The 22,801-nt window shown below is 44.2% G+C and overlaps 2 protein-coding genes across 3 annotated transcripts in view; one reads left to right on the forward strand and one right to left on the reverse strand.

The window, feature by feature from the left end:
* LOC134928877 (solute carrier family 22 member 13-like) overlaps positions 1–15,700 on the forward strand; it is a 101,223-nt gene extending 85,523 nt beyond the window's left edge. Inside the window, exons 6-10 of the mRNA XM_063924821.1 lie at positions 7,260–7,354; positions 8,700–8,914; positions 9,623–9,731; positions 14,216–14,425; positions 15,526–15,700. Coding sequence (XP_063780891.1) covers positions 7,260–7,354; positions 8,700–8,914; positions 9,623–9,731; positions 14,216–14,425; positions 15,526–15,619 — 723 coding nt within the window. The 3' untranslated portion in view covers positions 15,620–15,700. The remainder of the gene's footprint in view (positions 1–7,259; positions 7,355–8,699; positions 8,915–9,622; positions 9,732–14,215; positions 14,426–15,525) is intronic.
* The window catches only part of LOC134927409 (xin actin-binding repeat-containing protein 1-like), a 559,013-nt gene that overhangs the window by 361,727 nt on the left and 174,485 nt on the right, over positions 1–22,801 (reverse strand). The window lies entirely within an intron of this gene.

Raw genomic sequence — 22,801 nt, forward strand, 5'->3', positions numbered from 1 at the left:
AAGTGCGGATTGTCTGCAATACTTGTATATAGTTATTGCCTAACTAAAGGGTTTTTGTTATGAGCCATCTGTTTGAGAGGCTCAGTTGTTATCATACTGTTAACTGGGTATAGTATCACGAGTTGTACGGTGTGATTGGTGTGGCTGGTATGAGTCTTACCCGGGATTCCAAAATCCTTTCCTTATTGTGTCAGCTCTTCCGGGCAGTTTCCTAACTGAGGTCTGGAGGAGGGGCATAGAGGGAGGAGCCAGTGCACACCAGGTAGTCCTAAATCTTTCTTAGTTGTGCCCAGTCTCCTGCGGAGCCGCTATTCCCCATGGTCCTTACGGAGTTCCCAGCATCCACTACGGACTACGAGAAATAGATTTACCGGTGAGTAAAATCTTATTAACGGCTACTGTCGCTGCTGGAAGGTTGGGCGCAGTGCTCAGATGCGTCCAGTTCAGAATATGGGCAGATAAACTCTGACAACAAAAGGATGGGAAACCAGCCCAACAATAGACCAAAAAAAGGAAAATTACCAGCGCTGGCTGATCATGATATTTCAAAAAAATGGTTAAAAATCCAAAAGGCTTGTTAATAATAAACACAGCCTTTTGGATTTTTAACCATTTTTTTTTATATTTTGATCAGCCAGCCCTGGTAATTTTCCTTTTTTTGCCTAGTATCTATATAGGGGAACTTACTATCCCCTTACCAGCTGTTATTGATAGCGCACCCTAATTTCCTCTTTACCAACAATAGACCAGCCTGTAGCAGGCGGGTTTGGCAGAAGCAGTATGATGTGTGCAAGCTTTGTCAGGTTACAAAGCAATGAAAGGGTAAAAAAAAAAGCGTGGTGTTCCCTGCAAAATCAATAACCAGCCCCAGACCTCTCAGTCTGGGAAAGTACAGGAAAATAAGGGGAAAAAAGTATGTGGGGTTTACGATATAGCAGAGAGACACACAGCATAGGATCTCCCTGCCATGCTGTGAACCTGTGCCAAACTAGTCAACCCGTATATCCCCAGGCCTGGGCTTAAAGCCCATGGCTATTTCACACTGATCGGTAATGATCCTACATAAAAGACATATGGACCTGGAGAGAGTAATGCAAAGAGGGTGAGTGTTTGTACTACTCTATAGGTAACTGAGCTGTGGGCTTACCCTCAGCCATCAGTAGCACTGTGCTGTGCGATGTTGTGTGATTCTGTAGCAGTGACATCCCCCCCTCCTCCTCCTCCTCCTCCTCCTCCTCCTTCTCCTCCTCCCCATTGAGGTACTAGGCGAGGAGTGCTGAGTGTTTATTATTTTCATCTGACAAGTGGAGTTAAATAGCGCAACAATTGTTTTGAAATTTGCCACAAAAACTAGCAATATATTTCAAACTGTTTTCGCACTTTTTGCTAAGTAGTGCACTTAGGGGTTTATTTACTAAAACTTGGACGGAGATAAAGTGGATGGAGATAAAGTACCAGCCACATTTTTCAAACCCAGCCTGTGACATGGCAGTTAGGAGCCGATTGGCTTGATTGGCTGGGACTTTATCTCAGACGACTTTATCTCCATCCAAGGCTTAGTAAATAGACCCTTAAGTCTGGATCCAGCTATTTACTTGCATTTAGTATGGATCTGGCTTCATATGAGTACTAGTTACCAGCCCGTCAAAATGATGGAACAACACCCATTGGAAAAACGCCCATTGCAGAAATTGTGAATGCATCGCAATATGCGGGCTGTTCGCAGAACCGTACGCAATTACTGGAACATCAAAGATGTTTCCTATCTGCGCCAGGCAAGGTCATCCACAATTATTGCGATACAGGAGGCTAGAACTGGTCATCACTGATGTCAGAGACCCTCCTTAAAAACGCCTGGGCACGCCTGCGGTTTTTTAGACACACCCAAAAACGGCAGGTTTCCGCACAGAAAAACTGGCATTTTCTGTCACTATTATTATTTGTGTGTCCGCAATACTAACACTGCGCATGCGCAGTCATTCAATAATCACCCAGATTGCAATTCGCAAATTTCGCAATACAGTCCTTAGTACTGAACACTCAGAGCCGGCCTTAGCTATAGGCAAGCTAGGCATTTGCCTAGGGCATCCAAGCATGTCTAGGGGCATCCAAGCATGTCCCTGCAGTATTTCATGCTGGGAGGGACAGTCTGCAAACTAACTGTTACTTTCCAAATTATTCAATCAGTACTTGTATACACTGCTGTTTACATTTGTCAAATAGAATGCAGCCATTCCCTTTAAACTCCCTCCAACATGCTTGAATGCCCCTGACTTGTGAGATCTCAGACAGCAAAAGCGCAGTAACTGCAATTCCTGGACTTGTGACATTTTCACTGACTATATAAGGTTATTACTGGATGGCTCCTTATGATAAGACGTGTATTTTGGAAGACTGCTCCACATAAATCTGACATCATCTATACTGCTTGTGCACATGGTGGAGGGGGACCCTGCCATCCTGTGTGTGTCCCTTATACCTGTGCAAATCCCAGGTGTCTGCAGGGACATAATATGGGCAGTGTTCTCCCCACACTTTATTTCCTAGTTAGTCCATGCCCTAAAATTCTTCCAGCACTGTAACATGGTAAGTTGCGTTGCACTATTTCTCTATGAAACGTCAGTGCAGCGTGACTTTCGGACACGTCAGACTGGAGGGCAGAGCATATCGCTCCCACAGTATAAAATAAAGGGCATGCAGTTGCCGGAAGTAACAAACACCAGCAAACACACTGAACAGTGAAGAGAATGGACAGTTGCTACATGTTTGATACTGGTCTTTTTGTATAAGCAGCAAGTGTGGCAGTATCTGGACATTGCTGCTATTTGTGTCCAACCAGCAAGCGAAAATAAAGGGTGAAGCTGGCAATGGACGGCATATCCTGTGAAGTCACATCCCTTGTACGGGTGTCCCTTTAACGGGTGCGAGCACAAGCACGCACCCAACCATCCTGCCACCCCATCTCACAAAACACAGTCACGGATCCAGGGAGCTGCATGGGCGTGCACACTGACTGCAAGCACGCCAGCAAGCAAACGTACGTTTTATAAAAAAAGCTACTAGCATTACTAATGTGGGGCATATGTTTAAGATGCATTACTGTGTGGAATTATGTGTATTATGGGCATTATTAATGGGGTGTGGTATGTTAGATAGACTAGACTTAGGTCAACAGTGTCTAGGTCGACCACTATTGGGCGACAGTAAGTAGGTCGACATGGTTTCTAGGTCGACAGGGACTCTAGATCGACATGTACTAGGTTGACATGAAAAAAGGTCGACATGAGTTTTCGTAGAGTGACCGGGATCCCCAATTAGTGCACCGTGTCCCCTTACCATGCTTTGGGCAAGGTGCCTTGCTCTGCTACTGCTGCGCTCGGCACAGATTACCGTTCACAATTGTAGTCCACGTGGATCGGAAAGTATGAAAAAGTAAAAAAAAAAAAAAAAATTGTGAAAAACGCATGTCGATTTTTGTCATGTCGACCTAGTACATGTCGACTTAGTCACGTCGACCTAGAAACTATGTCGACCAATAGTGGTCGACCAAGACATTGTCGACCTAAGTCTTGTCGACCTAGAGACCAGATCCCTTATTAATGTGGGGCATATGTGTAAGGTGCATTACTGTGTGGAATTATGTGTATTATGGGCATTACTAATGTGGGGCATATGTGTAAGGTGCATTACTCTGTGGCATTATGTGTATTATGGGCATTACTAACGTGGGGCATATGTGTAAGGTGCATTATTGTGTGGAATTATGTGTATTATGGGCATTACTGTGTGGCATTATGAAGGGTTGAACTGGCCCACAGGGTAACCCCCCTATGGGCCCCACGGCCTGAGTGCTGCTAGGTCAGATGCAGAACTAGCGGTGGTGTTAGGGGCACCAGACAAAATTTTGCCTAGGGCATCAAATTGGCTAGGGCTGGCTCTATGAATGCTGTGTAAGGTACACACAAATTAAAGGTACATTGTAATCTCTGATGCTTATTGATCATATTTAAAATGTAATTGATCTATTTAAGAGGATAGTATCTGAGTATCCTTCTTAATGATCACAGCATCAGCCCCCATAGCTTTCTATGGGAACTGCAATAATGCCTGGCCCCTATTTACCATGTTATTCAGAGCTTGGCCCTGTTAGAGAGTACCTCAGCCATTGTAGCCTATAAGCTAAATTATTACAGATTTGTTCAGAGAGCAAACCAGGTTCTGAACCCAGCAGTAAAGAAAGCTAACACTTTACTAAATCTTCGCAATGGTCGGTGCCCGTTCACATCTAGGGTGACTGTTATTAAATTGCCCAAATAAACAGTTTCTTATTGTCATGATATGCAGCAATAAGAAATGTAACTTATTGGACTAAAAATGGTGAAGTTCAGAAATCAGCTCCTTATTCTCTGAAGAACAGTATTAAAATGGAAATTGTGCACCAGGGATGGAACTAGAGGCAGAGAAGCCGGTGCACTGCAATGGGGCCTGCCACAATGAAGGGCCCCGGAGCCAGTGACATTCAGGGCTGTCTTAACAGCAGTGTAGGCCCCTGGGCACAGCAATGCACTGGTTCCACTACCCATCCTCTAGCAGTAGGGGTGGGGAGTGCTATCAGCGGCAGCTTTGATGTCCCTTGGGCAGTAGAGGGTGTTCTATCTTCTGCTCAGCATGTAGGACCTGGAGCAGTAATTTCTGCTAATTACTCCTTTACTGCACAGATGGGGTGGGAGGGAGGACACTAAGTTGTAGAAGGGGGCATTGGGCTGAATGAAGGGGCCCCTGTACCTGACTTCCAGGGTGGTAGGGGGTGTTTAATACGTAGGGGCGGGGTGGATAGTGGAGTGGGCTTAGTATTCATCATGTGGGAAGGCTTAGGGCTCTTATACACCTGGGCCCCTTGGGCAAGTGCCCACTGAGACCATACTAAATTACAATGAGTCAGACTGACTTGGGGTTGGAGCCAAGATGCAGCAGGGAGGGGGTTGGCTGGAACAGCAGAGAGGGGGTGGAGCTGCAGTGTCTGTTCCACTTTTTATAAAAGTATGTTCCATTTTCGCATAAAATCCCTGCACATAAGTAGGAGGGGAGAGATGCAGCAGCAGAACCCATTACCTTAACAAAGCACAGCAACAGCCACTGCCTTGCACTGTCATCTATCCTCTCCTCTCCGGAGATAGCCCCACTTACTGATCTCTGGGAATGTCTCCTGGACAGACCTTTAGCCCAAGCAGAGGCGTCGGAATGGGGGCGGGCAAGGGGGCAGCTAGCTCCCCCCAAACATGAGAGAGGCGCCTGCCGCCACAGTACGCGGCTGAGATAGGCGCCGCACATAAAGGGCGCTTCAGCCGCGGACCGCGATTCACTGACTGTCACTGTCTGGCAGTGACAGTCAGTGCTGCTGCTGCTCCTCCCGTATTGCTCTGATCACGCATATGTAATGAGCAGCGGAGCGTCATGACGTCAAGCCGCTCATTACATATGCGCAAGCTTTGCTGGGGCCGGCCACGGATGTCGCAGGGGAGAGACTGTCACTGAAAATGCGGGGGCTGCCCGCTCCTGATTGCCCGCCCGCCTGCCTGGCCAGCCAGCCAGCCAGTCAACGTTCTGTGGGGGTATGTGTTCCTGGCACTGTGGGGACATATGTATATGATATATCTGGCACTGGGGACATATGTATAATTGTCTCTTGGGGCATATATGTATATCTTGCACTGGGGACCTATGTATAACTGGCTCATGGGGCATATATGTATCTGGCACTGGGAACATGTGTATAACTGGCTCTAGGAGTGTATGTGTGTGTGTTTGTGTGTGTGTATATATATATATATATATATATATTCCTGGAGCCAGTTATACACATGTTCCCAGTGCCAGATATACATATATACCCCTGTGCTGGATATCCATACAGTATATGCCCCCAGAGCCAGATATACATATATGCCCACTGCACATCACTGATATATGCCCCCAGAGAGGTATACATATATATATATCTACCTCTCTGGGGGCATATATGTATATCTGGCACTGGGGAAATATGTATATCTGGCACTGGGGGCATATATGTATATCTGGCACTGGGGGCATATATGTATAACTGGCACTGGGGACGCTCTACAGTGTATATAATGGGCTCTGTCAGGCATAATGTGTGTAAGAGGCCCTACCAGACATAATGTATATAAGGGGCGTTGGGGGTAATTCAGACTGGATTGCTGCAGCGACAGTGATCACAGTCTGAATCCCTTTGTGGAGTGCGCACGCACCCCGGTAGCCCAGTGAAATGCTGACAGCATCTCTGGGCTGCGATCACCTCTGCCTGATTGAGAGAAAGAGGTGGTTGCGGGGCGGGAGAGGGCGTGCCAACGGCGTAAGAACACCGTTGGCTGGGTGCTGTCCAGACAACGCAGGTGTGTCCGGTCTGTTACGGGGGTGGGACGCAGCGGCTGCGTTGGAAGGGAGATACCAGCCAGGTGCAAAATCATCACCGCTATGCGATGCTTCCACACCAGTGCGGGAGGGGAGGGGGGGGGGGGGAAGAAGAGCCAGACATGCTGGGTGGACTAGCCCTGTGCTGGACGTCCCCCGCATGTCTGAGAAACTGATCGTAGATGTGCTAAATTTAGCACATCTACGATCAGTTCTGAATTAGGCCCTCTACCGGGCATATTGTGTGTAAGCGAGCTCTACCAGACATAATGTATATACAGGGTCACTCACTCACTGCTACTCCATAGAGTTTCGTACAGGTACAAGTGACCTGTCTAAGGTGGCCATAAATTAGGGGCGCCAAATTGAGATTTTATCTTGCCCCCCCCCCCAACTGAAAAACGTTCTGACGCCCCTGAGCCCAAGGTCTGTCCTGGAATGAAGCTCCGTTTAAATAATGCAATAGTATGCTAATAGTATTGAAATATTCTGCAATAACATATCAAACTAGTACCCTGTGCTCTACTAAATAGACCCATTATTCTTTTATGAATGTGTATTGTGTACAGTAAGTATATGTATCTAAATAGAACTTATGTAATTCTATGTGTATAGATTTAACATCTAGCAAAAGTTAGTCTGTCTCGTTACATGAATGCTTTGGCTATGTAATACAGTGGAAAGTGTATATTTCCAAAACCACATTAACTCCATGCTCCTGGAAATGTTACAGTTTCGGTCTCCAATGGTTACCTACCAATCATATAATACAGGAGAAGAAATATTGCTTGGTAAAAATTCTGCTTATTGTTTCTCTATCTAAGCTAAAAGAAGACAAACGGACCAAATCTGGATCTATGCTAGATCTTTTCAGGAAGCCAAACCTCAGGAAAATAACGCTTGTTATGAGTTTTGTGTGGTAAGTCCCATGACAAGGATAAAATAATTGTAACACTTGTGCCACTGGGGTCTGTAGACATCTGCTGGTCCTTGCACCGTCTACCTCTTCCAGGGACTGTTGGGGTCATGGGCATTCACATGGAGTAGACAGAAATTACAAGAGGAGAAAGAGAAAAATCCATATTTCTGTATTTTAATGCTAATCGCTTATCAGCACGGATGCAAATGGCGAGTTTTGCGCCTGTCCATCCTATTCTGAGTCTGGAACTTGGCTGGATCTGTCTTTCTGTGAAACTGGGCATTTCGGTGGGGGAGGTAAATGGACGGTGACAATGTGAGCGCACGTAAACCATCCTGTCTTGTAGGAGTGTCATGAGAGTGTCGTAGGCATGTATATAATGCGATGTACGATCCTGAGTTGTGTGGGTGTCTCTTGATCTCTTGTGCCTAGCAAGGAGCTGGTGCTAGCACATGCATGAATAGAATCTCGCATTAGCATAATGTAGTAAATCAGGTTTCCACGGCTGCCCAGAGGTGCAGCCACTTTGCGTGCAAGTCAGATTCAGACCCTTATACCCCTTTCACACATGTGACCCGGGAATTTGTTGGGTCTATCAAGCCAGCAAATTCCTGGGTCTCAGCCTGACCCTGGAAAAAAACAGGATCGTGGGACCAGGGACAAAGCAATTACACATACTAAAACCCCAGGTTGATGCACATTCATGAGCAAAAACCCGGGGATGGCCATCGGTGGGCTGTCCATCAGTGATTGCCACCATCGGATGGTTGACACCATCGGCTATAACCATCAATGGAACATAAACCATTTATGGCAAACCATTGATGGTTTGCACACCACTCCATGACCACCGCTGAAAGGAGCTGGCTTGGTCGCAGGCCAATATAAAAGGGCGTGGCTTAGTGGGTGTCAGGGGCAGAGCTATGCTCCGTGTCCGGGCATTTTGCAAAAAAACTATTCATTTATGCTGTGCCATCGTTGGAGGGAAAACATCTGTTCTCTCCCATCGATGAAAAAAGCATTCGACATCAGCCATAAATCATCAATGATTAGGAATAAATGATGGTTGATGGCCATCTCTACTTCAGTGCACACCTCCTTGCACAGGCCCAGCTGACACAGATTTTCAGATGGCATAATGTTTTTGTAGCTGGATCCCACTGCATTGTTACTGCATTATTCCCTATACTAAATATACTTACTTGTATTTTCTACATTTTCAACAAAATATTCATTAATTTTTATTTTATTCTGCATTCACATTTTCTCCACTGCCTATTCTCATACATTACTATTTTTATTGTTATATAAAATGACAATTTTTTTTTTTTTAATCTGGTGTTAGGTTTGTAAACAGCCTGGTGTATTACGGTCTGAGTCTGAATGTTGGGAGCTTCGGGCTGGACATCTATCTCACCCAGCTCATATTTGGAGCAGTAGAAATTCCTGCCCGACTTGGATCCATGTTCATAGTGCAGTTCTTTGGACGGAAACTGAGTCAATCTATGTGTCTCTTAGTGGGCGGGATAGTCTGCCTTATTATTACTGCCATTCCAAAGAGTAAGTTATGGTCATTATTTACAGCTTTTCAAAGCATCTTGTTACAGTGGTGCTTGATAATTATGACTCCTAAAATTATCAAATCAGGCGCTCTGATATAAGGCACAAAATAAAGCTGTTGGTCACCCAATTTATATAATAGAATTGATATACTGATATCTATATACTTATAGCTGCTCCCACATGAGTATTCTGCGATACTCAAATAGATACAAAGTAATTGTGAAACATGCAATATCACAAGAGAGCGCTAGATACCGATCATTACTATATAAACATTTTATTCAATCACATAAAATAAAAGCATAAAAAATGCAATGCATATTTTCATAAAAAAATTATTCTCACTGCTGATATTATTTACACGCTGCCATATACTGTATCCCAATTGTATATTGCACAGATGTCCACATCCAAAAGACCAGTGTGGCTGGTTCGCTCCAAAGCAAATTATAAAGTCCCAATTTGTTTTAGGGAATGTGAATGGTGTTCACTAGATGGTGAATGTTCAGCTGTATAAACGATGGGCGCTATGCTACTACCTCCCCCGACCGCCAAACAATTTTGTGCTCCCCACTTATTCCTTAGAGTCTCATGTGAGGCTGGCTGTCAGCATGCGGAATCCATTTAATGCGGAATCCTTTAAGAGCAAATGCAATGTTGTAGAGCTGAATAACCTTTCATCTTCTTTTCTACCTCCCTGTCTAGCGTTACCTGTTGTAATCACAGTGCTGGCAGTTACTGGGAAATTTGCAATTGCAGCCTCATTTTCTATTTGTTATATCTATGCAGCGGAGTTATTTCCCACAGTCATCAGGTGAGTTGTTTGCAATTAAATACATGCACTACCAAGCCAGTAACAATAAATAATATAAAGGGAATATAAACAACAACTTCTTCAACTTCTTCAGAAATTTTGCCTTACCATACCTCCCAACATGACCCTCTCCAGGAGGGACACAATGCTTTGCTCCTGGACTTTTCTCTTAATGTATGATTGCCTGCACCTGTATTGAACACGTTAATGCATAAGAAAGGTGTTTCATTACAGGTGAGGGCAATCATAAATTAAGAGGTAAGTCCAGGAGCAGAGCATTCTGTCCCTCCTGGAGAGGGTCATGTTGGGAGATATGCCTTACTGTAGTATCCCCATACCAGAGGATTCCTACAAAAAAGTATTCTTCCGCTATTCGTGAGGAATCATTACATTTATCCACCCAGTTCACATTTGAGTCATTGCTATCACCTGTGGTGAGCTAGTTAATTGATAAGAAAGGTGTTTCACCACAGGTGATGGCAATCATACATTACCAGGAAAGTCCAGAAACAGAGCATTTTCTCCCTCATGGAGAGGGTCAGGTAGGCAAGTATGAGTCCTAGGCATCTATGATCTACAACGATAACTTTGCTGCATAGCTTCCCCACTTTCTCTCATCAGGCATTCCCTGACTTATCCTGATTGACCCCAATATCCCACTTGACAATCCCACTGGTGCTGCCTCCTCCAGGCATCTCTCTCTCTCTCCCTCACTCACTCACTCACTCTCTGTTCCTCCTTTTCAGCTCCCGGTAATGTTACTCTCTCCCACATCTACACCATCTCCAATGTTTCCTACTCTTTCTGCCTCTCTGATCATTGTAAAAAGTGATCTCCCTGTCAAATCTAAAGGTCAGTGCTTATTAACATTTTTGGACTGAACTCTGTATTCTGTCTGACTTCAGCAGTAATAAAAGTCTTACCTCTTGCCTGTTAAAGCCTACTTTATGTGCTACAAGCCCCTATTTAGTGCATTAAAATGCTGTAGTCTGCATATTGCACATTGATAATTTTGGAACATACAAAATGTCTCACTTCTGGGTGTATATGCTACCCATACTTGCCTACCTGACCCTCTCCATGAGAGAGAAAATGCTCTGTTCCTGGACTTTCCTGGTAATGTATGATTGCCAGAACCTGTGTTGAACAGGTTAATTGATAAGAAAGGTGTTTCACCACAGGTGATGGCAATCATACATTACCAGGAAAGTCCAGGAACAGAGTATTTTCTCCCTCATGGAGAGGGTCAGGTAGGCAAGTATGATGCTACCAAACATAGTTGCCCTCTGAGTAGGCTTACCATACTATCACTTTAAACCGGGACACTAATGCATTACACTGATTCTGTGGTTTGCTAAATTCAAATCTGCATTTCACCTGCTTTTACTCAAACACAGAACCTGTGTAATCCATGAACACCAAGGTTTAAAGGGATAGTATGGTAAACCTGCCTCTGAGAAAACAGCTATTCTTGGTAGAGTTTACATAGAGTGACCATATTATTCCTTTTACCTGGGACGCTCATGGATTACACAGGTTCTGTGGCTGGCTGACTTCAAGCCTACATTTCAGATGGTTTTAATCAGCCACAGAACCTGTGTAATCCATGAGCATCCCAGATAAAAGGGATAATCTGGTCACTCTAGTTTACAGCCAGTGGTGATTTTTATATGTTTCATGCAATTGCCATGGCAGTAATACCTAAACTTCAAAAATAATCGCATGTGAAATGAAAGTATTCACAGCGCTTCACTTTTTCCACATTTTGTTATGTTACAGCCTTATTCCAAAATGGAATACATTAATTTTTCCCCTCAACATTCTACACACAATACCCCATAATGACAATGTGAAAAAAGTTTTTTTGTAATTTTTGCAAATTTATTAAAAATAATAAACTAAGAAATCACATGTACATAAGTATTCACAACCTTTGCCCTGAAGCTCAAAATTGAGCTCAGGTGCATCCACTGATCATCATTGAGATGTTCCTGCAGCTTAATTGGAGTCCACCTGTGGTAAATTCAGTTGAATGTACATGATTTGGAAAGGCACACAACTGTCTATGTGAGGTCCCACACTTGACAGTGCATGTCTGAGCACAAACAAAAAAGCATGAAGTCAAAGGAATTGTCTGTAGACTTCCGAAACAGGATTTTCTCGAGGCACAAATCTGCAGAAGGATACAGAAAAATATTTTCTGCTTTGAAGGTCCCAATGAACACAGTGCCCTCCATCATCCGTAAATGGAAGAAGTTTGGAACCACCAGGACTCTTCCTAGAGCTGGCTGGCCGTCTCAACTGAGCGATCGGGGGAGAAGAGCCCTAGTCAGGGAGGTGACCAAGAACCCGATGGTTACTCTGTCAGAGCTACAGCATTCCTCTGTGGAGAGAGGAGAACCTTCCAGAAGGACAACCACCTGTGCAGCAATCCACCAAACAGGCCTGTATTGTAGAGTGGCCAGATGGAAGCCGTTAGTAAAAAGCACATGGCAGCCCGGCTGGAGTTTGCCAAAATGCACCTGAAGGACTCTCAGACCATGAGAAACAAAATTCTCTGGTCTGATGAGACAAAGATTGAACTCTTTGGCGTGAATGCCAGGCATCATGTTTGGAGGAAACCAGGCACCGCTCATCACCAGACCAATGCCATCCCTACAGTGAAGCCTGGTGGTGACAGCATCATACTGTGATTATGTTTTTCAGTGGCAGGAACTGGGAGACTAGTCAGGATAGAGGGAATGATGAATGTACAAAGACATCCTGGATGAAAACCTGCTCCAGAGCCCTCTTGACCTCAGACTTGGGAGGCGGTTCATCTTTCAGCAGAACAACGACTCTAAGCACACAGCCAAGATATCAAAGGAATGACTTCAGGACAACCCTGTGAATGTCCTTGGGTGGCCCAGCCAGAGCCCAGACTTGAATCCGATTGAACATCTGTGGAGAGATCTGAAAATGGGTGTGCACCGATGCTTTCCATCCAACCTGATGGAGCTTGAGAGGTGCTGCAAAGAGGAATGGGCGAAACTGCTCAAAGATAGGTGTGTCACGCTTGTGGCATCATATTCAAAAAGACTTGAGGCTGTAATTGCTGACAAAGGTTCATCAACAAAGTGTTGAGCAAAACTCTAAAAAAAAACTTTTCACGTTGTCATTATAGGGTATTGTGTGTAGAAATCTGAGGGAAAAATGAATTTATTCCAGTTTGGAATAAGGCTGTAACATAACAATATGTGGAAAAAGTGAAGCGCTGTGAATACTTTCCGGATGCACTGTATATTTCCTACCAATCCATCTTATCTCCCCAATGTTTTCCCCTGGTCTGAGGAGTGCATTTGATCACTAAATAAAGCACCCCTGCTTAAAATGACATGTAAAGGCCCATATACATCAGTAATTACGAAAAAGCATTCACAGGTTCTGAGATTTTTCCCCCAAATTTAAAGATTCCTTAATCCACTAATCTACACCCATACATTACAGATATTTTTAAGTGATTTGCAGATCATATTTAGCAAATACGGACCTGTCAATCTTGAAAGGCTCATCAGTTTAGTAGAAACAGCTGCAAATCTGCTGATTGTTACCATACACTAGCAAATCTACAACCCCAATTGATATGTGAAATGCAACATGTTGGACAACCTGATTTAACAATCCCAATCGAGTTTTGTCTAAATCCACGATCTGTAAATCACATACAATGCAGATTTGTTTATACAATCCTCTGCAAATTGCAAACTGGCAAATTGCTCCAGTCGATTGCTGATGTATGGGGGTCTTAAGAATGACAGGTAGGAATGGATACACGATTAATATCATATATCAGATGTTCTCAACCCCAGCCCTCAAATTCTGTAAGAATACCTGCAAAACATGCACTGTGTGGGGTCCTGAGGACTGAGTTTGAGAACCTGTGCAATACTACCATCACATAACAGAGGCTATGGGGGTGCCTCCCTAGGGTTGATCCATAGGTTAAAGTGGTTCCCAAATGCGGTCCTCAAGGCACCCCAACAGTCCAGGTTTTAAGGATATACATGACTTAAATAATACTTCAGTCAGTTTGATTATACCATCTGCTCACAAGCAGGGATGTTCCTAAAACATGGACTGTTGGGGTGTCTTGAGGACCAGGTTTGGTGGTTTTGCACAGCTAAACCCAGTGCTTTTGGGCGCATCAACAGTAATAGATGCTCGATCGGAGCAACAATTAAATTTAAACTTATTGGTTGCTACTCCACTTTGTCATCATGTCTTCTTGATGTCATGGATATCTAATTTGAGTAAATGGAAATTAACTATTTTTCTTTCATTTTTTTGGTTTCTTGAGTGGCTTTCTTGGTGATGCTATGATTTAGTGCTGCATGAAGATGACTTTTTGTTTCCAGTTGAACTCCTACAGAATTTCTGATGTGGCCTAGCTCCAGGATAAAAAACCCAGGTGTTTTACTTTTTCTTTCACAATTTTCCCTTTATAGGCAGAATGGAGTGGGCCTTTGCTCTATGACCGCCCGTGTAGCTGGGATAATTGCTCCGCTCATTAGTCTCTTGGATACGTATAACCCTGCTATATCAATGGGCATTTATGGCAGTGGCCCTGTCATCGGAGGTCTCCTCTGCTTCTTCTTACCAGAGACACGGAACATGGACCTTCAGGACCATACAGATGAAGCAAATGGTATTCCAAGGTAACTCTTCCAAAATGTAGGAAATGAAACACATTATCACATGCAGGCATAGAACTCTCAAGTGAAAACTTTGCGATGTTACAATTATTCTTATATTTCAAGATGATTTGACTCAATGAATTGAACACGCGTCTTACAGAATTATATAGATAGAGCTCTCAGCCAGTCTACAGGGACCGGAGCCCGCAGTGCATTGGCAGGGCTCCAGCTAGCTGTGATTCAGCCACCTGGAGCATGCAGAATTAGCTTTCACCGGCAGGTCCTATATGACAGTCCAGCAGTAGCGGCGGTGTACCGTAGCTTGCTGCAGAGCAGGCTGGGCAGTACCAGGCAGGTGCCGTCCTGTCCACTATTGTAGCTGCTACTGTACATGTAGGTGTCCCTTCGGGGATTGGTGCCCGTAGGCAGGCGTCTCCATTGCCTCTGGGAGTTACACCACTGAAACCAGTATACAACATACGAGTATATGTGTTTTTACCAATATCAGTTAAACAAATAAACCAAAAACCAAAATGAAAATTTACCAGTGTAGGTAAAATATATTGTTAACTCTATTGTGACACTAGTAATCATACTGGACAGTGCATTCTTGCAGGGCAAATGTAAGTGCATGCCCCTCACACTCTGCTGCTGTGATAATGTAAGACAGGCTGCCACCTTTTTACCTAGTGGGGGAGGGGGGGGGGCTGGACTGCACACCCTAATTCTAAACATAATGAGAAGTGATTATTTCAGATGTGTTGGCATCGTGTTTCCAGCTTCCGGGCTCACGGCGGTCAGCATGCCGACCCTGGGATCCCGGCAGCAGAATGCCGGTGAGGGGGGGGACAGTGCCACAAACCACCTTGTGGCCTCGGTGGCGAGCAACGAGTGGGAATAGACCCTGTGTGTCGCATTAGAGTTGCCGGAATTTTGAGCACTTGGGATTCCGGCGTCGGCATGGTGACCGTCGGGATCCCGTGCGCCGGTCACATGACCGCATCCCATTTCAGACCTATTATTAATCTCGGTAATACATTACCTTTGCTATAGCTGTGTTGAATTATGGCTTTCTTTACTTGTTATGTTATAGGCACTGAAAGCCTGTTTTTGTTTAACAGGTCTCTTGACATACCAGAGGAACATTTTATTAATGAAAATCATCACAAACATGAACTGGATCCAAAAGAATCACAAACATCAACTCGCTTTTAAGAACTTTGAGTACATACTGTATGTTTGGATAAATTGGAGAACTTGTTTTCACAAACTGTTCTGTTTTCCTCACAATAATGCTTCAAAATAGTTATATATTTATATTTTAACATTGGGAAATGTTACAGTTTTCAATGCTAGTTTATTAATGATAGTCAGCCAAGATTTTGTTTTGTTTTTTTTAAAACAGCCTAAAATATTAAAGACAGAATGGGAGACCGATGACTGCAATTTGTACCTGTGATGTTACTGTATTTATTGCGTTCATCCTGTAATTATTAGAGCACAAAAAGCTTAAATTCATATAATAATTTCTAATAAAAATAGATAACACAGATTTTTGTTAGCTATCTAATAATCATGCAGGGCTTGTTCAAGAGTTAAGGACCGTACACACTAGTCGATATTGTAAACGACGTCGCTCATTTTGACCCTTCCTGAGAGATATTGTTTACCATATTGCCCAGTGTGTACGCAGTAAACGTTGAACAATGCGCGGCCCATGCCTTGTTAATGAGGCTTGCTGTCGCCTGAGCAGACAGATCAATTTGGACTCATCGTCCAAAGTTGCATGCATGGCCCGACCGAGGCATGACGTCACTTGTGCGATATCTGTAGCTGGCGGTCCGGAGAGGGGTCACACTAGGAGATGTCGCTCATGGAGCACATCACCTAGTGCAGGGGTGGCCACCCAGTCAGAGGCAAAGAGCCAGAAAAGATTCGTAGCAAAGGGAAAGAGCCACTATCATGCGCGCGCCGCAGTCGCGCGCAAAAATGGGGGCGTGGCCTAGTTTTCACAAAGCCAAACCCCATTTTTGTGTGCGCACCTTTTCGGTATGACATTTGTAGGAGTATGACCTTGTGTCATAACCCCGTTTTTAGTCATGTTGTACAGTGCCACATACATATAATGCCACAGTAAAGTGCCACATATATATAAAAATGCCAATAAATGGTTGCCTCCACACTGCTAGATACACATATGTCCACACAGTGCCAGATAAATATATGCCCCCACAGTGCCAGATACACATGCCCCCACAGTACCAGATACACATGCCCCCACAGTGCCAGCTATGCCCCCAGTGCCAGATACACATGTCCCCACAGTGCCAGCTATGCTTCCAGTGCCAGATACACATGTCCCCACAGTACCAGCTATGCCCCCAGTGCCAGATACACATGCCCCCACAGTGCCAGATGTGCCTCCAGTGCAGATACACGTCTCCACAGTGCCAGCTATGCACGTCCTTACAGTGCCTGCTATGCCCCGGTGCCAGCTATGCCCCCAGTGCCAGATACACATGTCTACACAGTGCCAGCTATGCCCCCAGTGCCAGACACACATGCCCCCACAGTGCCAGCTATGCCCCCAGTGCAGACAAACATGCCACTGCAGTGCCAGCTATGCCCCCAGTGCAGATACACATACCCCCACAATGCCAGCTATGCCCCAGTGCAGACACATGCCCCCACAGTGCCAGCTATGACCCCAGTGCAGACACATGCCCCCACAGTGCCAGCTATGCCCCCAGTGCAGAAACACAAGTCCCCACAGTGGCTTCTCCGACCCCCAAGTGCTGCTCACCGTGTGCTGCTGCTGCTGTGAGGGGAGGGGAGGGGAGGAGAGCGCAGCGCGCGCCTCTCCTGTTCCTCTGACTCCGGCGGCGTCTATCTTTAATTCAGCACCGGCCCGTGAGCCAATCAGAGCTCGTGGTCCGGCAGCCAATCAGAAGCCAGCTGCCGGACAGCGAGCTCTGATTGGCTCATGGACCGGCGCTGACTTGAAGATAGACACCGGCGCCGAAGTCAGAGGGGCAGGAGAGGGGCGTGCTGCGCTCTCCTCCCCTCTCCTCACACGTCGGAGACGGAGAGTCCTAAGTAATGCAGTGCTGGGCAGCGGTGGCCGGGAGCGGATCGAGCCGCATGCGGAAGATGAAAGATCCGCATGCGGCTCGAGAGCCGCGGGTTGGCCACCGCTGACCTAGTGTGTTCTCAACTTTAGGAGAAATTCTTAAACAGGAGCAAACAAGGATCAATTTGCTCCTTGAACAAACCATGTTGCAATGCAAGGGGTGCAAATACATTTACTTTTTTTTTTTTGCATGCAGGGAAAATAATGGCTGCTTTTGCGTGTAGCAAATAAATACTGGGCGGCTTTATTTTACACTGAAACTTAGAATACAACATATCTCGGCTCATTTTAAATCTCCCACACTTACAGTGCAGCATGGTCTTGACAAAGTGCAAACTGCTCCTTCATTTGCTTAATATATTCAGGTCCTCATTGTGTAAGGAAATATAACTTGCTTTTAGAACAGCCCTGACAATAATAAACTAAATAAAGCTTTCACAGTCCCCAAAATGGCAATTCATTTGCACATGAATACCAAGATGGAGTTTGGCATCTTCTGTAAACCTATTTGTACCTGTGGCTTTTAGACAGTGCTCCTCTGCAGCTCCATTATACTGTACAAGTAAGTGTATGGTTAGTATGGAGATTAGAGGGATACTAATAGGGTTACTGAATATACTGATGCTTCCTATAGACCAAAGTAACTTGCAATAAGCTTCAGGACACAGAAGTGCATATGGTTGGGGGATTGGACACTGTTTTAGTCTATTAATGGTGTAGGTTTAGATATTCACTTGAATGACAGGTTTGTGGAGCTGTGTGTTAGCCTATCAGGATAAGGCAGAAGTGATAATTATGTTGATTCTTATTTCTTATGGTCTGAAAAGGGGAGGCATCTCCTTCTTTCCTATTGGCGTTCCCTGCCCTCCCTCTGCTGGTGTTTCACTACCAGTTTTTTGTTTGCTTCTGTTTTTTTTCTGAGTGGTGGGACAGAATTGCTTTTCAGCTGCTGTAGTTACAGTATAGTTTTAGGATTGTGAGGCCCCTCCCCTTTGTGGAACGTTTAGTTTGGCCCAGTAAGGGGTGTGTTTTTTACACAAACCAATTCATGCATGTTGCATACAGTATACCCCTATATCTTACCTTTATGAGTTATTACAGTATTCGACCTATGCGGTGGTCTTATCTCTTCTTATTTATTTGTTTAGCCAGAACTGTTTCAAGCCCATCAGCCCATATGTTACACTTGCCTACTTTCAGTGAACATCTGATAGACTCATGAATTTCAGGTAGGGGTGGCCACCGACCATCGATGATTCAAAATCATCGATGGTCTATGGCCAATGTTGCATACTTTTGCCATCAAATGGGGAGAACCAGATGGTTTCCTTCCATCAATAGTAAGGACCAACCAGATATTTTTCATTTCCCCCATTGTGTCGGGACACAGAGCATAGCTCCACCCTGAAGCCCTACCCCAAGACACTGATTGGCTGGCAGCCCACTCCATAGTAAAGAAGGGATGACAATCGGTGGATGAAACTATCGATGGTTCTTTAGCAGATGGTTTCATAACATTAATGTTAGCCATCAGTGGTACAGTCAATGACGATCACCGATGGCCATCCCTAATTTTAGGTGGCTCTCCCAAGATGCCCAGAAGAGAAGACAAGTCTCCCAGAGGCCACCTGCTACCACCCACTTCCTGAGTAAATCATGTTATCATAGCCCCATCTCCAGCTTTACAATCCGGTAATCATGGCACTGTGTAGTAGGGGCAGTACTACGATGATGCATTCACTGGATGACTCTCCCCGCAATGCCTGCTAGCCTGCTTCACACCCCCACTCCGCTTACCTAGCTGAGCCTTCCCATGGGGGCAGCCAAAAGGTAGGCAAGTGTGGCATCCCAGAACTGTGTGTGTATGCCCCTTTGCTGTAGCTCTGCAGCAGCAGGAGAAGTGTTGGTGTAGGAGGAGCTAACTGAGCCCTGCGTCCAGTCACGTGGCCTTAAGAAAGGGAGCTGATTGGACGGAGGCTGCTGGGAGAAGAGTGGAATGCTGGGAAGAAGAAGACTGGAGAGCGTGGTGTGTGCTGGCTGAAGGAGGAACGCGGAGCAGAGTGGGAGCTGTATACTGTAGAGAGCCGCAGGACACTGGGTGGTGAGAGCAGCGCGGGGGAGTGTTGATAGAGAGCGGGTGCTGAGACACCTCAGGCAGAGAAGCGGACACTGCCAGGCCTGGTTATAGACGCGGACGCCTTGGCCATCTTGGAAGGGAGAATGAGGAGCCAATACAGCAGCACCAGCCAGCTCGTAATACCATTCCATTGGTCTGAGTGAATACTGTTTGAAACTGACAGCCAGCCACAAACAAGTGTACTGTTTATCCTCCACAACTTGTGTTTCAAGTTAGCCAATGACTGAGAAGGGTGCAGTCAGCAGCACCATTTTGTACCAGCTAAGACCCCATAACAGAAGGGCTAAAACCAGGACTGCGTTTATTTCAAGTTCAAGGGAAGTGTTTGTAGTTCTGATGCAAAGAAACAAAAACATATCTGTACTAAAGGACTGAGTTTGCGCAATGCAGAAAGATAATCACTGCTGAAGGACTGAGCTAATTATACAAGTGGTGATTCAACCATGCAGTTATAAGATACTGAGTTTGTTAATATTAAAAGTGAAAAGAAAAGTGGTGAGACAAACCGCACTCGATCGCTCCTGTCTCTAAGAAAAACCTCCTAAGAGAGGAGGTATGTTTCAACAGGAGACTAATTCATAAAATATAACCAACTACCAAATTATTTGATAAAGGAAAATAACCCTGGATAAATTTCATTTGTTGGTGGTGCTCCCCAGAGTCAGAAATACATAGTATAGGAAAAGAAAAGAAGACTCTTGTTTGGGGGCACTCTTAGATGTATTTACACCTGGACAGGGAAATAATATTGTCTTTAAAATATAACTTTTATTAAGTATTTATTAAAATATCACTTGTGAATTGTATATAATCAGCAAAAGATGCCACAATGAGATCATGCCTAGCGATTAAATCGGGTAAAGAATTTTTTATATTCCCATAGTGGGTATTTTTTAGGCTGTGAGAGCCCGCCCTTATTAATTTCGACACTCCTATTATATTTTAATAATTTGTATCCACTCAAATTTATTTAACTGTAAGGGTTTCCTTCTTCCTTATGCAATGGTTCCTACTGTACTTTTAATCCTTTTTGTATAGGAGACCGGTAGCAAGTGGTTCTTTCTCTATCCTGGTCACATACAGGGAATTCTGAAGTTTTTTTGTTTTTTAGTTTTTGAAGTTATTTTAAAAGGGCAGTATTGTGAGACATGCAGTAGTTGTATTGCACCTGTTCTTAAATAGACGTAGTCTTACGATTTATAATGAAGGGGATAAACAGATGATGTAACTAGTGACATTAAGCTTTATACCATGTAAACCTTCTATCAAGTTATTTCCGATATGCCCGCCAGCAGCCCACATCAAAACACTTTAAATTTGACCGTTAGGGCGGTGACCTACTGATCTGTGTGCTCAAATAACAATTGTGTATTGGCACGTTCATACAGGTTCTCACATTGTTCCCTGCAGAAGTCTTGCAGTCCCAGAAGAACAACCAAAGATACACTGTATATTGTATGATGTTACAGTGTGTCTCAATTGCCGCACAGGTCAATGATTTTGGATTCACCTTCCCATGATACACATGGTATTTGAAAGCAGATTAACCCTGATGTCCACACTTAAAAATTGAATGTATCCTACTCAGTATAGTCTGAAGAAATGCTTTAAAGTGTGTACGGAGATCATATATATGCTATACAAATATGTTAACCCACCAGGTTAAGGAGAAAGGAGCAAAAAATTAAACTCTATTCCATCAGAAGGTATAGTGTGCTCTCATATCAAAAAGACACTGGTGTAACAACTTAACCTCGTTATTATTAATCAGTTAATTCATACTAAATGTAAAAAGCCTGTGTGTAACATCAACAGTATTCGAGTGAGGCAAAATCTCCACACATCAGAAAAGCACCGTGTGTTAATCAAATCTCCTCAAAACATTATTCCTTGCGGACGTCTCACAGCCCCAGACTGAAAAACAATCAAGAATACACTGTATAGTGTATGATGTTACAATGTGTCTCAATTATCACATGGGTCAATAGATTTTTCATTCACATACCCATAATATACATAATATTTGACACAGTGTGTTAATTATATCTCCTCCAACATGCACACTCATAGAATTTAGATGAATATAGTAACAAATATCAAGGCATATCATTTAGACAAACAGTATCATTCTATTGGCATGTATCATTGTTTGAAGATTTCCCAGGTTTTTAAAGTAACTTTGTATAAGAGAGAGAAAAAACACACAGGGGATTATACCTGCAACTTCTGCTGTCTTACCATCTTGATTTACCTGCGCCTATGGTAATCAGCGGATGGGAGATGAGAGAGTGGCCGGGTAATCCACCTGTAGGAAGGAAGAAAGCGGCCGTTCTGCTGTACCTGTTAGAGCGCATGCGGCTGCCTGGTCTTCAAAGACATTGCAGGGAACCGCAGCGCAATCAGGAATGAGAGTTAACCGAGTGGAATAATACCTATTTCAGGAGTGTGAAGTAAATATTGAAAAAACCCGTATCGCGGGTGTGTGGGCTCACAAGCCTCCCACTGGCAGCGGCATCAGCTCCAATTCAGCTGTGGAATGGATAACGCGTTTCACTCGTAAGCTTGTTCACATCCTGTCGCATGCGCTCTAACAGGTACAGCAGAACGGCCGCTTTCTTCCTTCCTACAGGTGGATTACCCGGCCACTCTCTCATCTCCCATCCGCTGATTACCATAGGCGCAGGTAAATCAAGATGGTAAGACAGCAGAAGTTGCAGGTATAATCCCCTGTGTGTTTTTTCTCTCTCTTATACAAAGTTACTTTAAAAACCTGGGAAATCTTCAAACAATGATACATGCCAATAGAATGATACTGTTTGTCTAAATGATATGCCTTGATATTTGTTACTATATTCATCTAAATTCTATGAGTGTGCATGTTGGAGGAGATATAATTAACACACTGTGTCAAATATTATGTATATTATGGGTATGTGAATGAAAAATCTATTGACCCATGTGATAATTGAGACACATTGTAACATCATACACTATACAGTGTATTCTTGATTGTTTTTCAGTCTGGGGCTGTGAGACGTCCGCAAGGAATAATGTTTTGAGGAGATTTGATTAACACACGGTGCTTTTCTGATGTGTGGAGATTTTGCCTCACTCGAATACTGTTGATGTT

Source organism: Pseudophryne corroboree, chromosome 5, assembly GCF_028390025.1.
Source record: "Pseudophryne corroboree isolate aPseCor3 chromosome 5, aPseCor3.hap2, whole genome shotgun sequence".
NCBI classification, from domain to species: Eukaryota; Metazoa; Chordata; class Amphibia; order Anura; family Myobatrachidae; genus Pseudophryne; species Pseudophryne corroboree.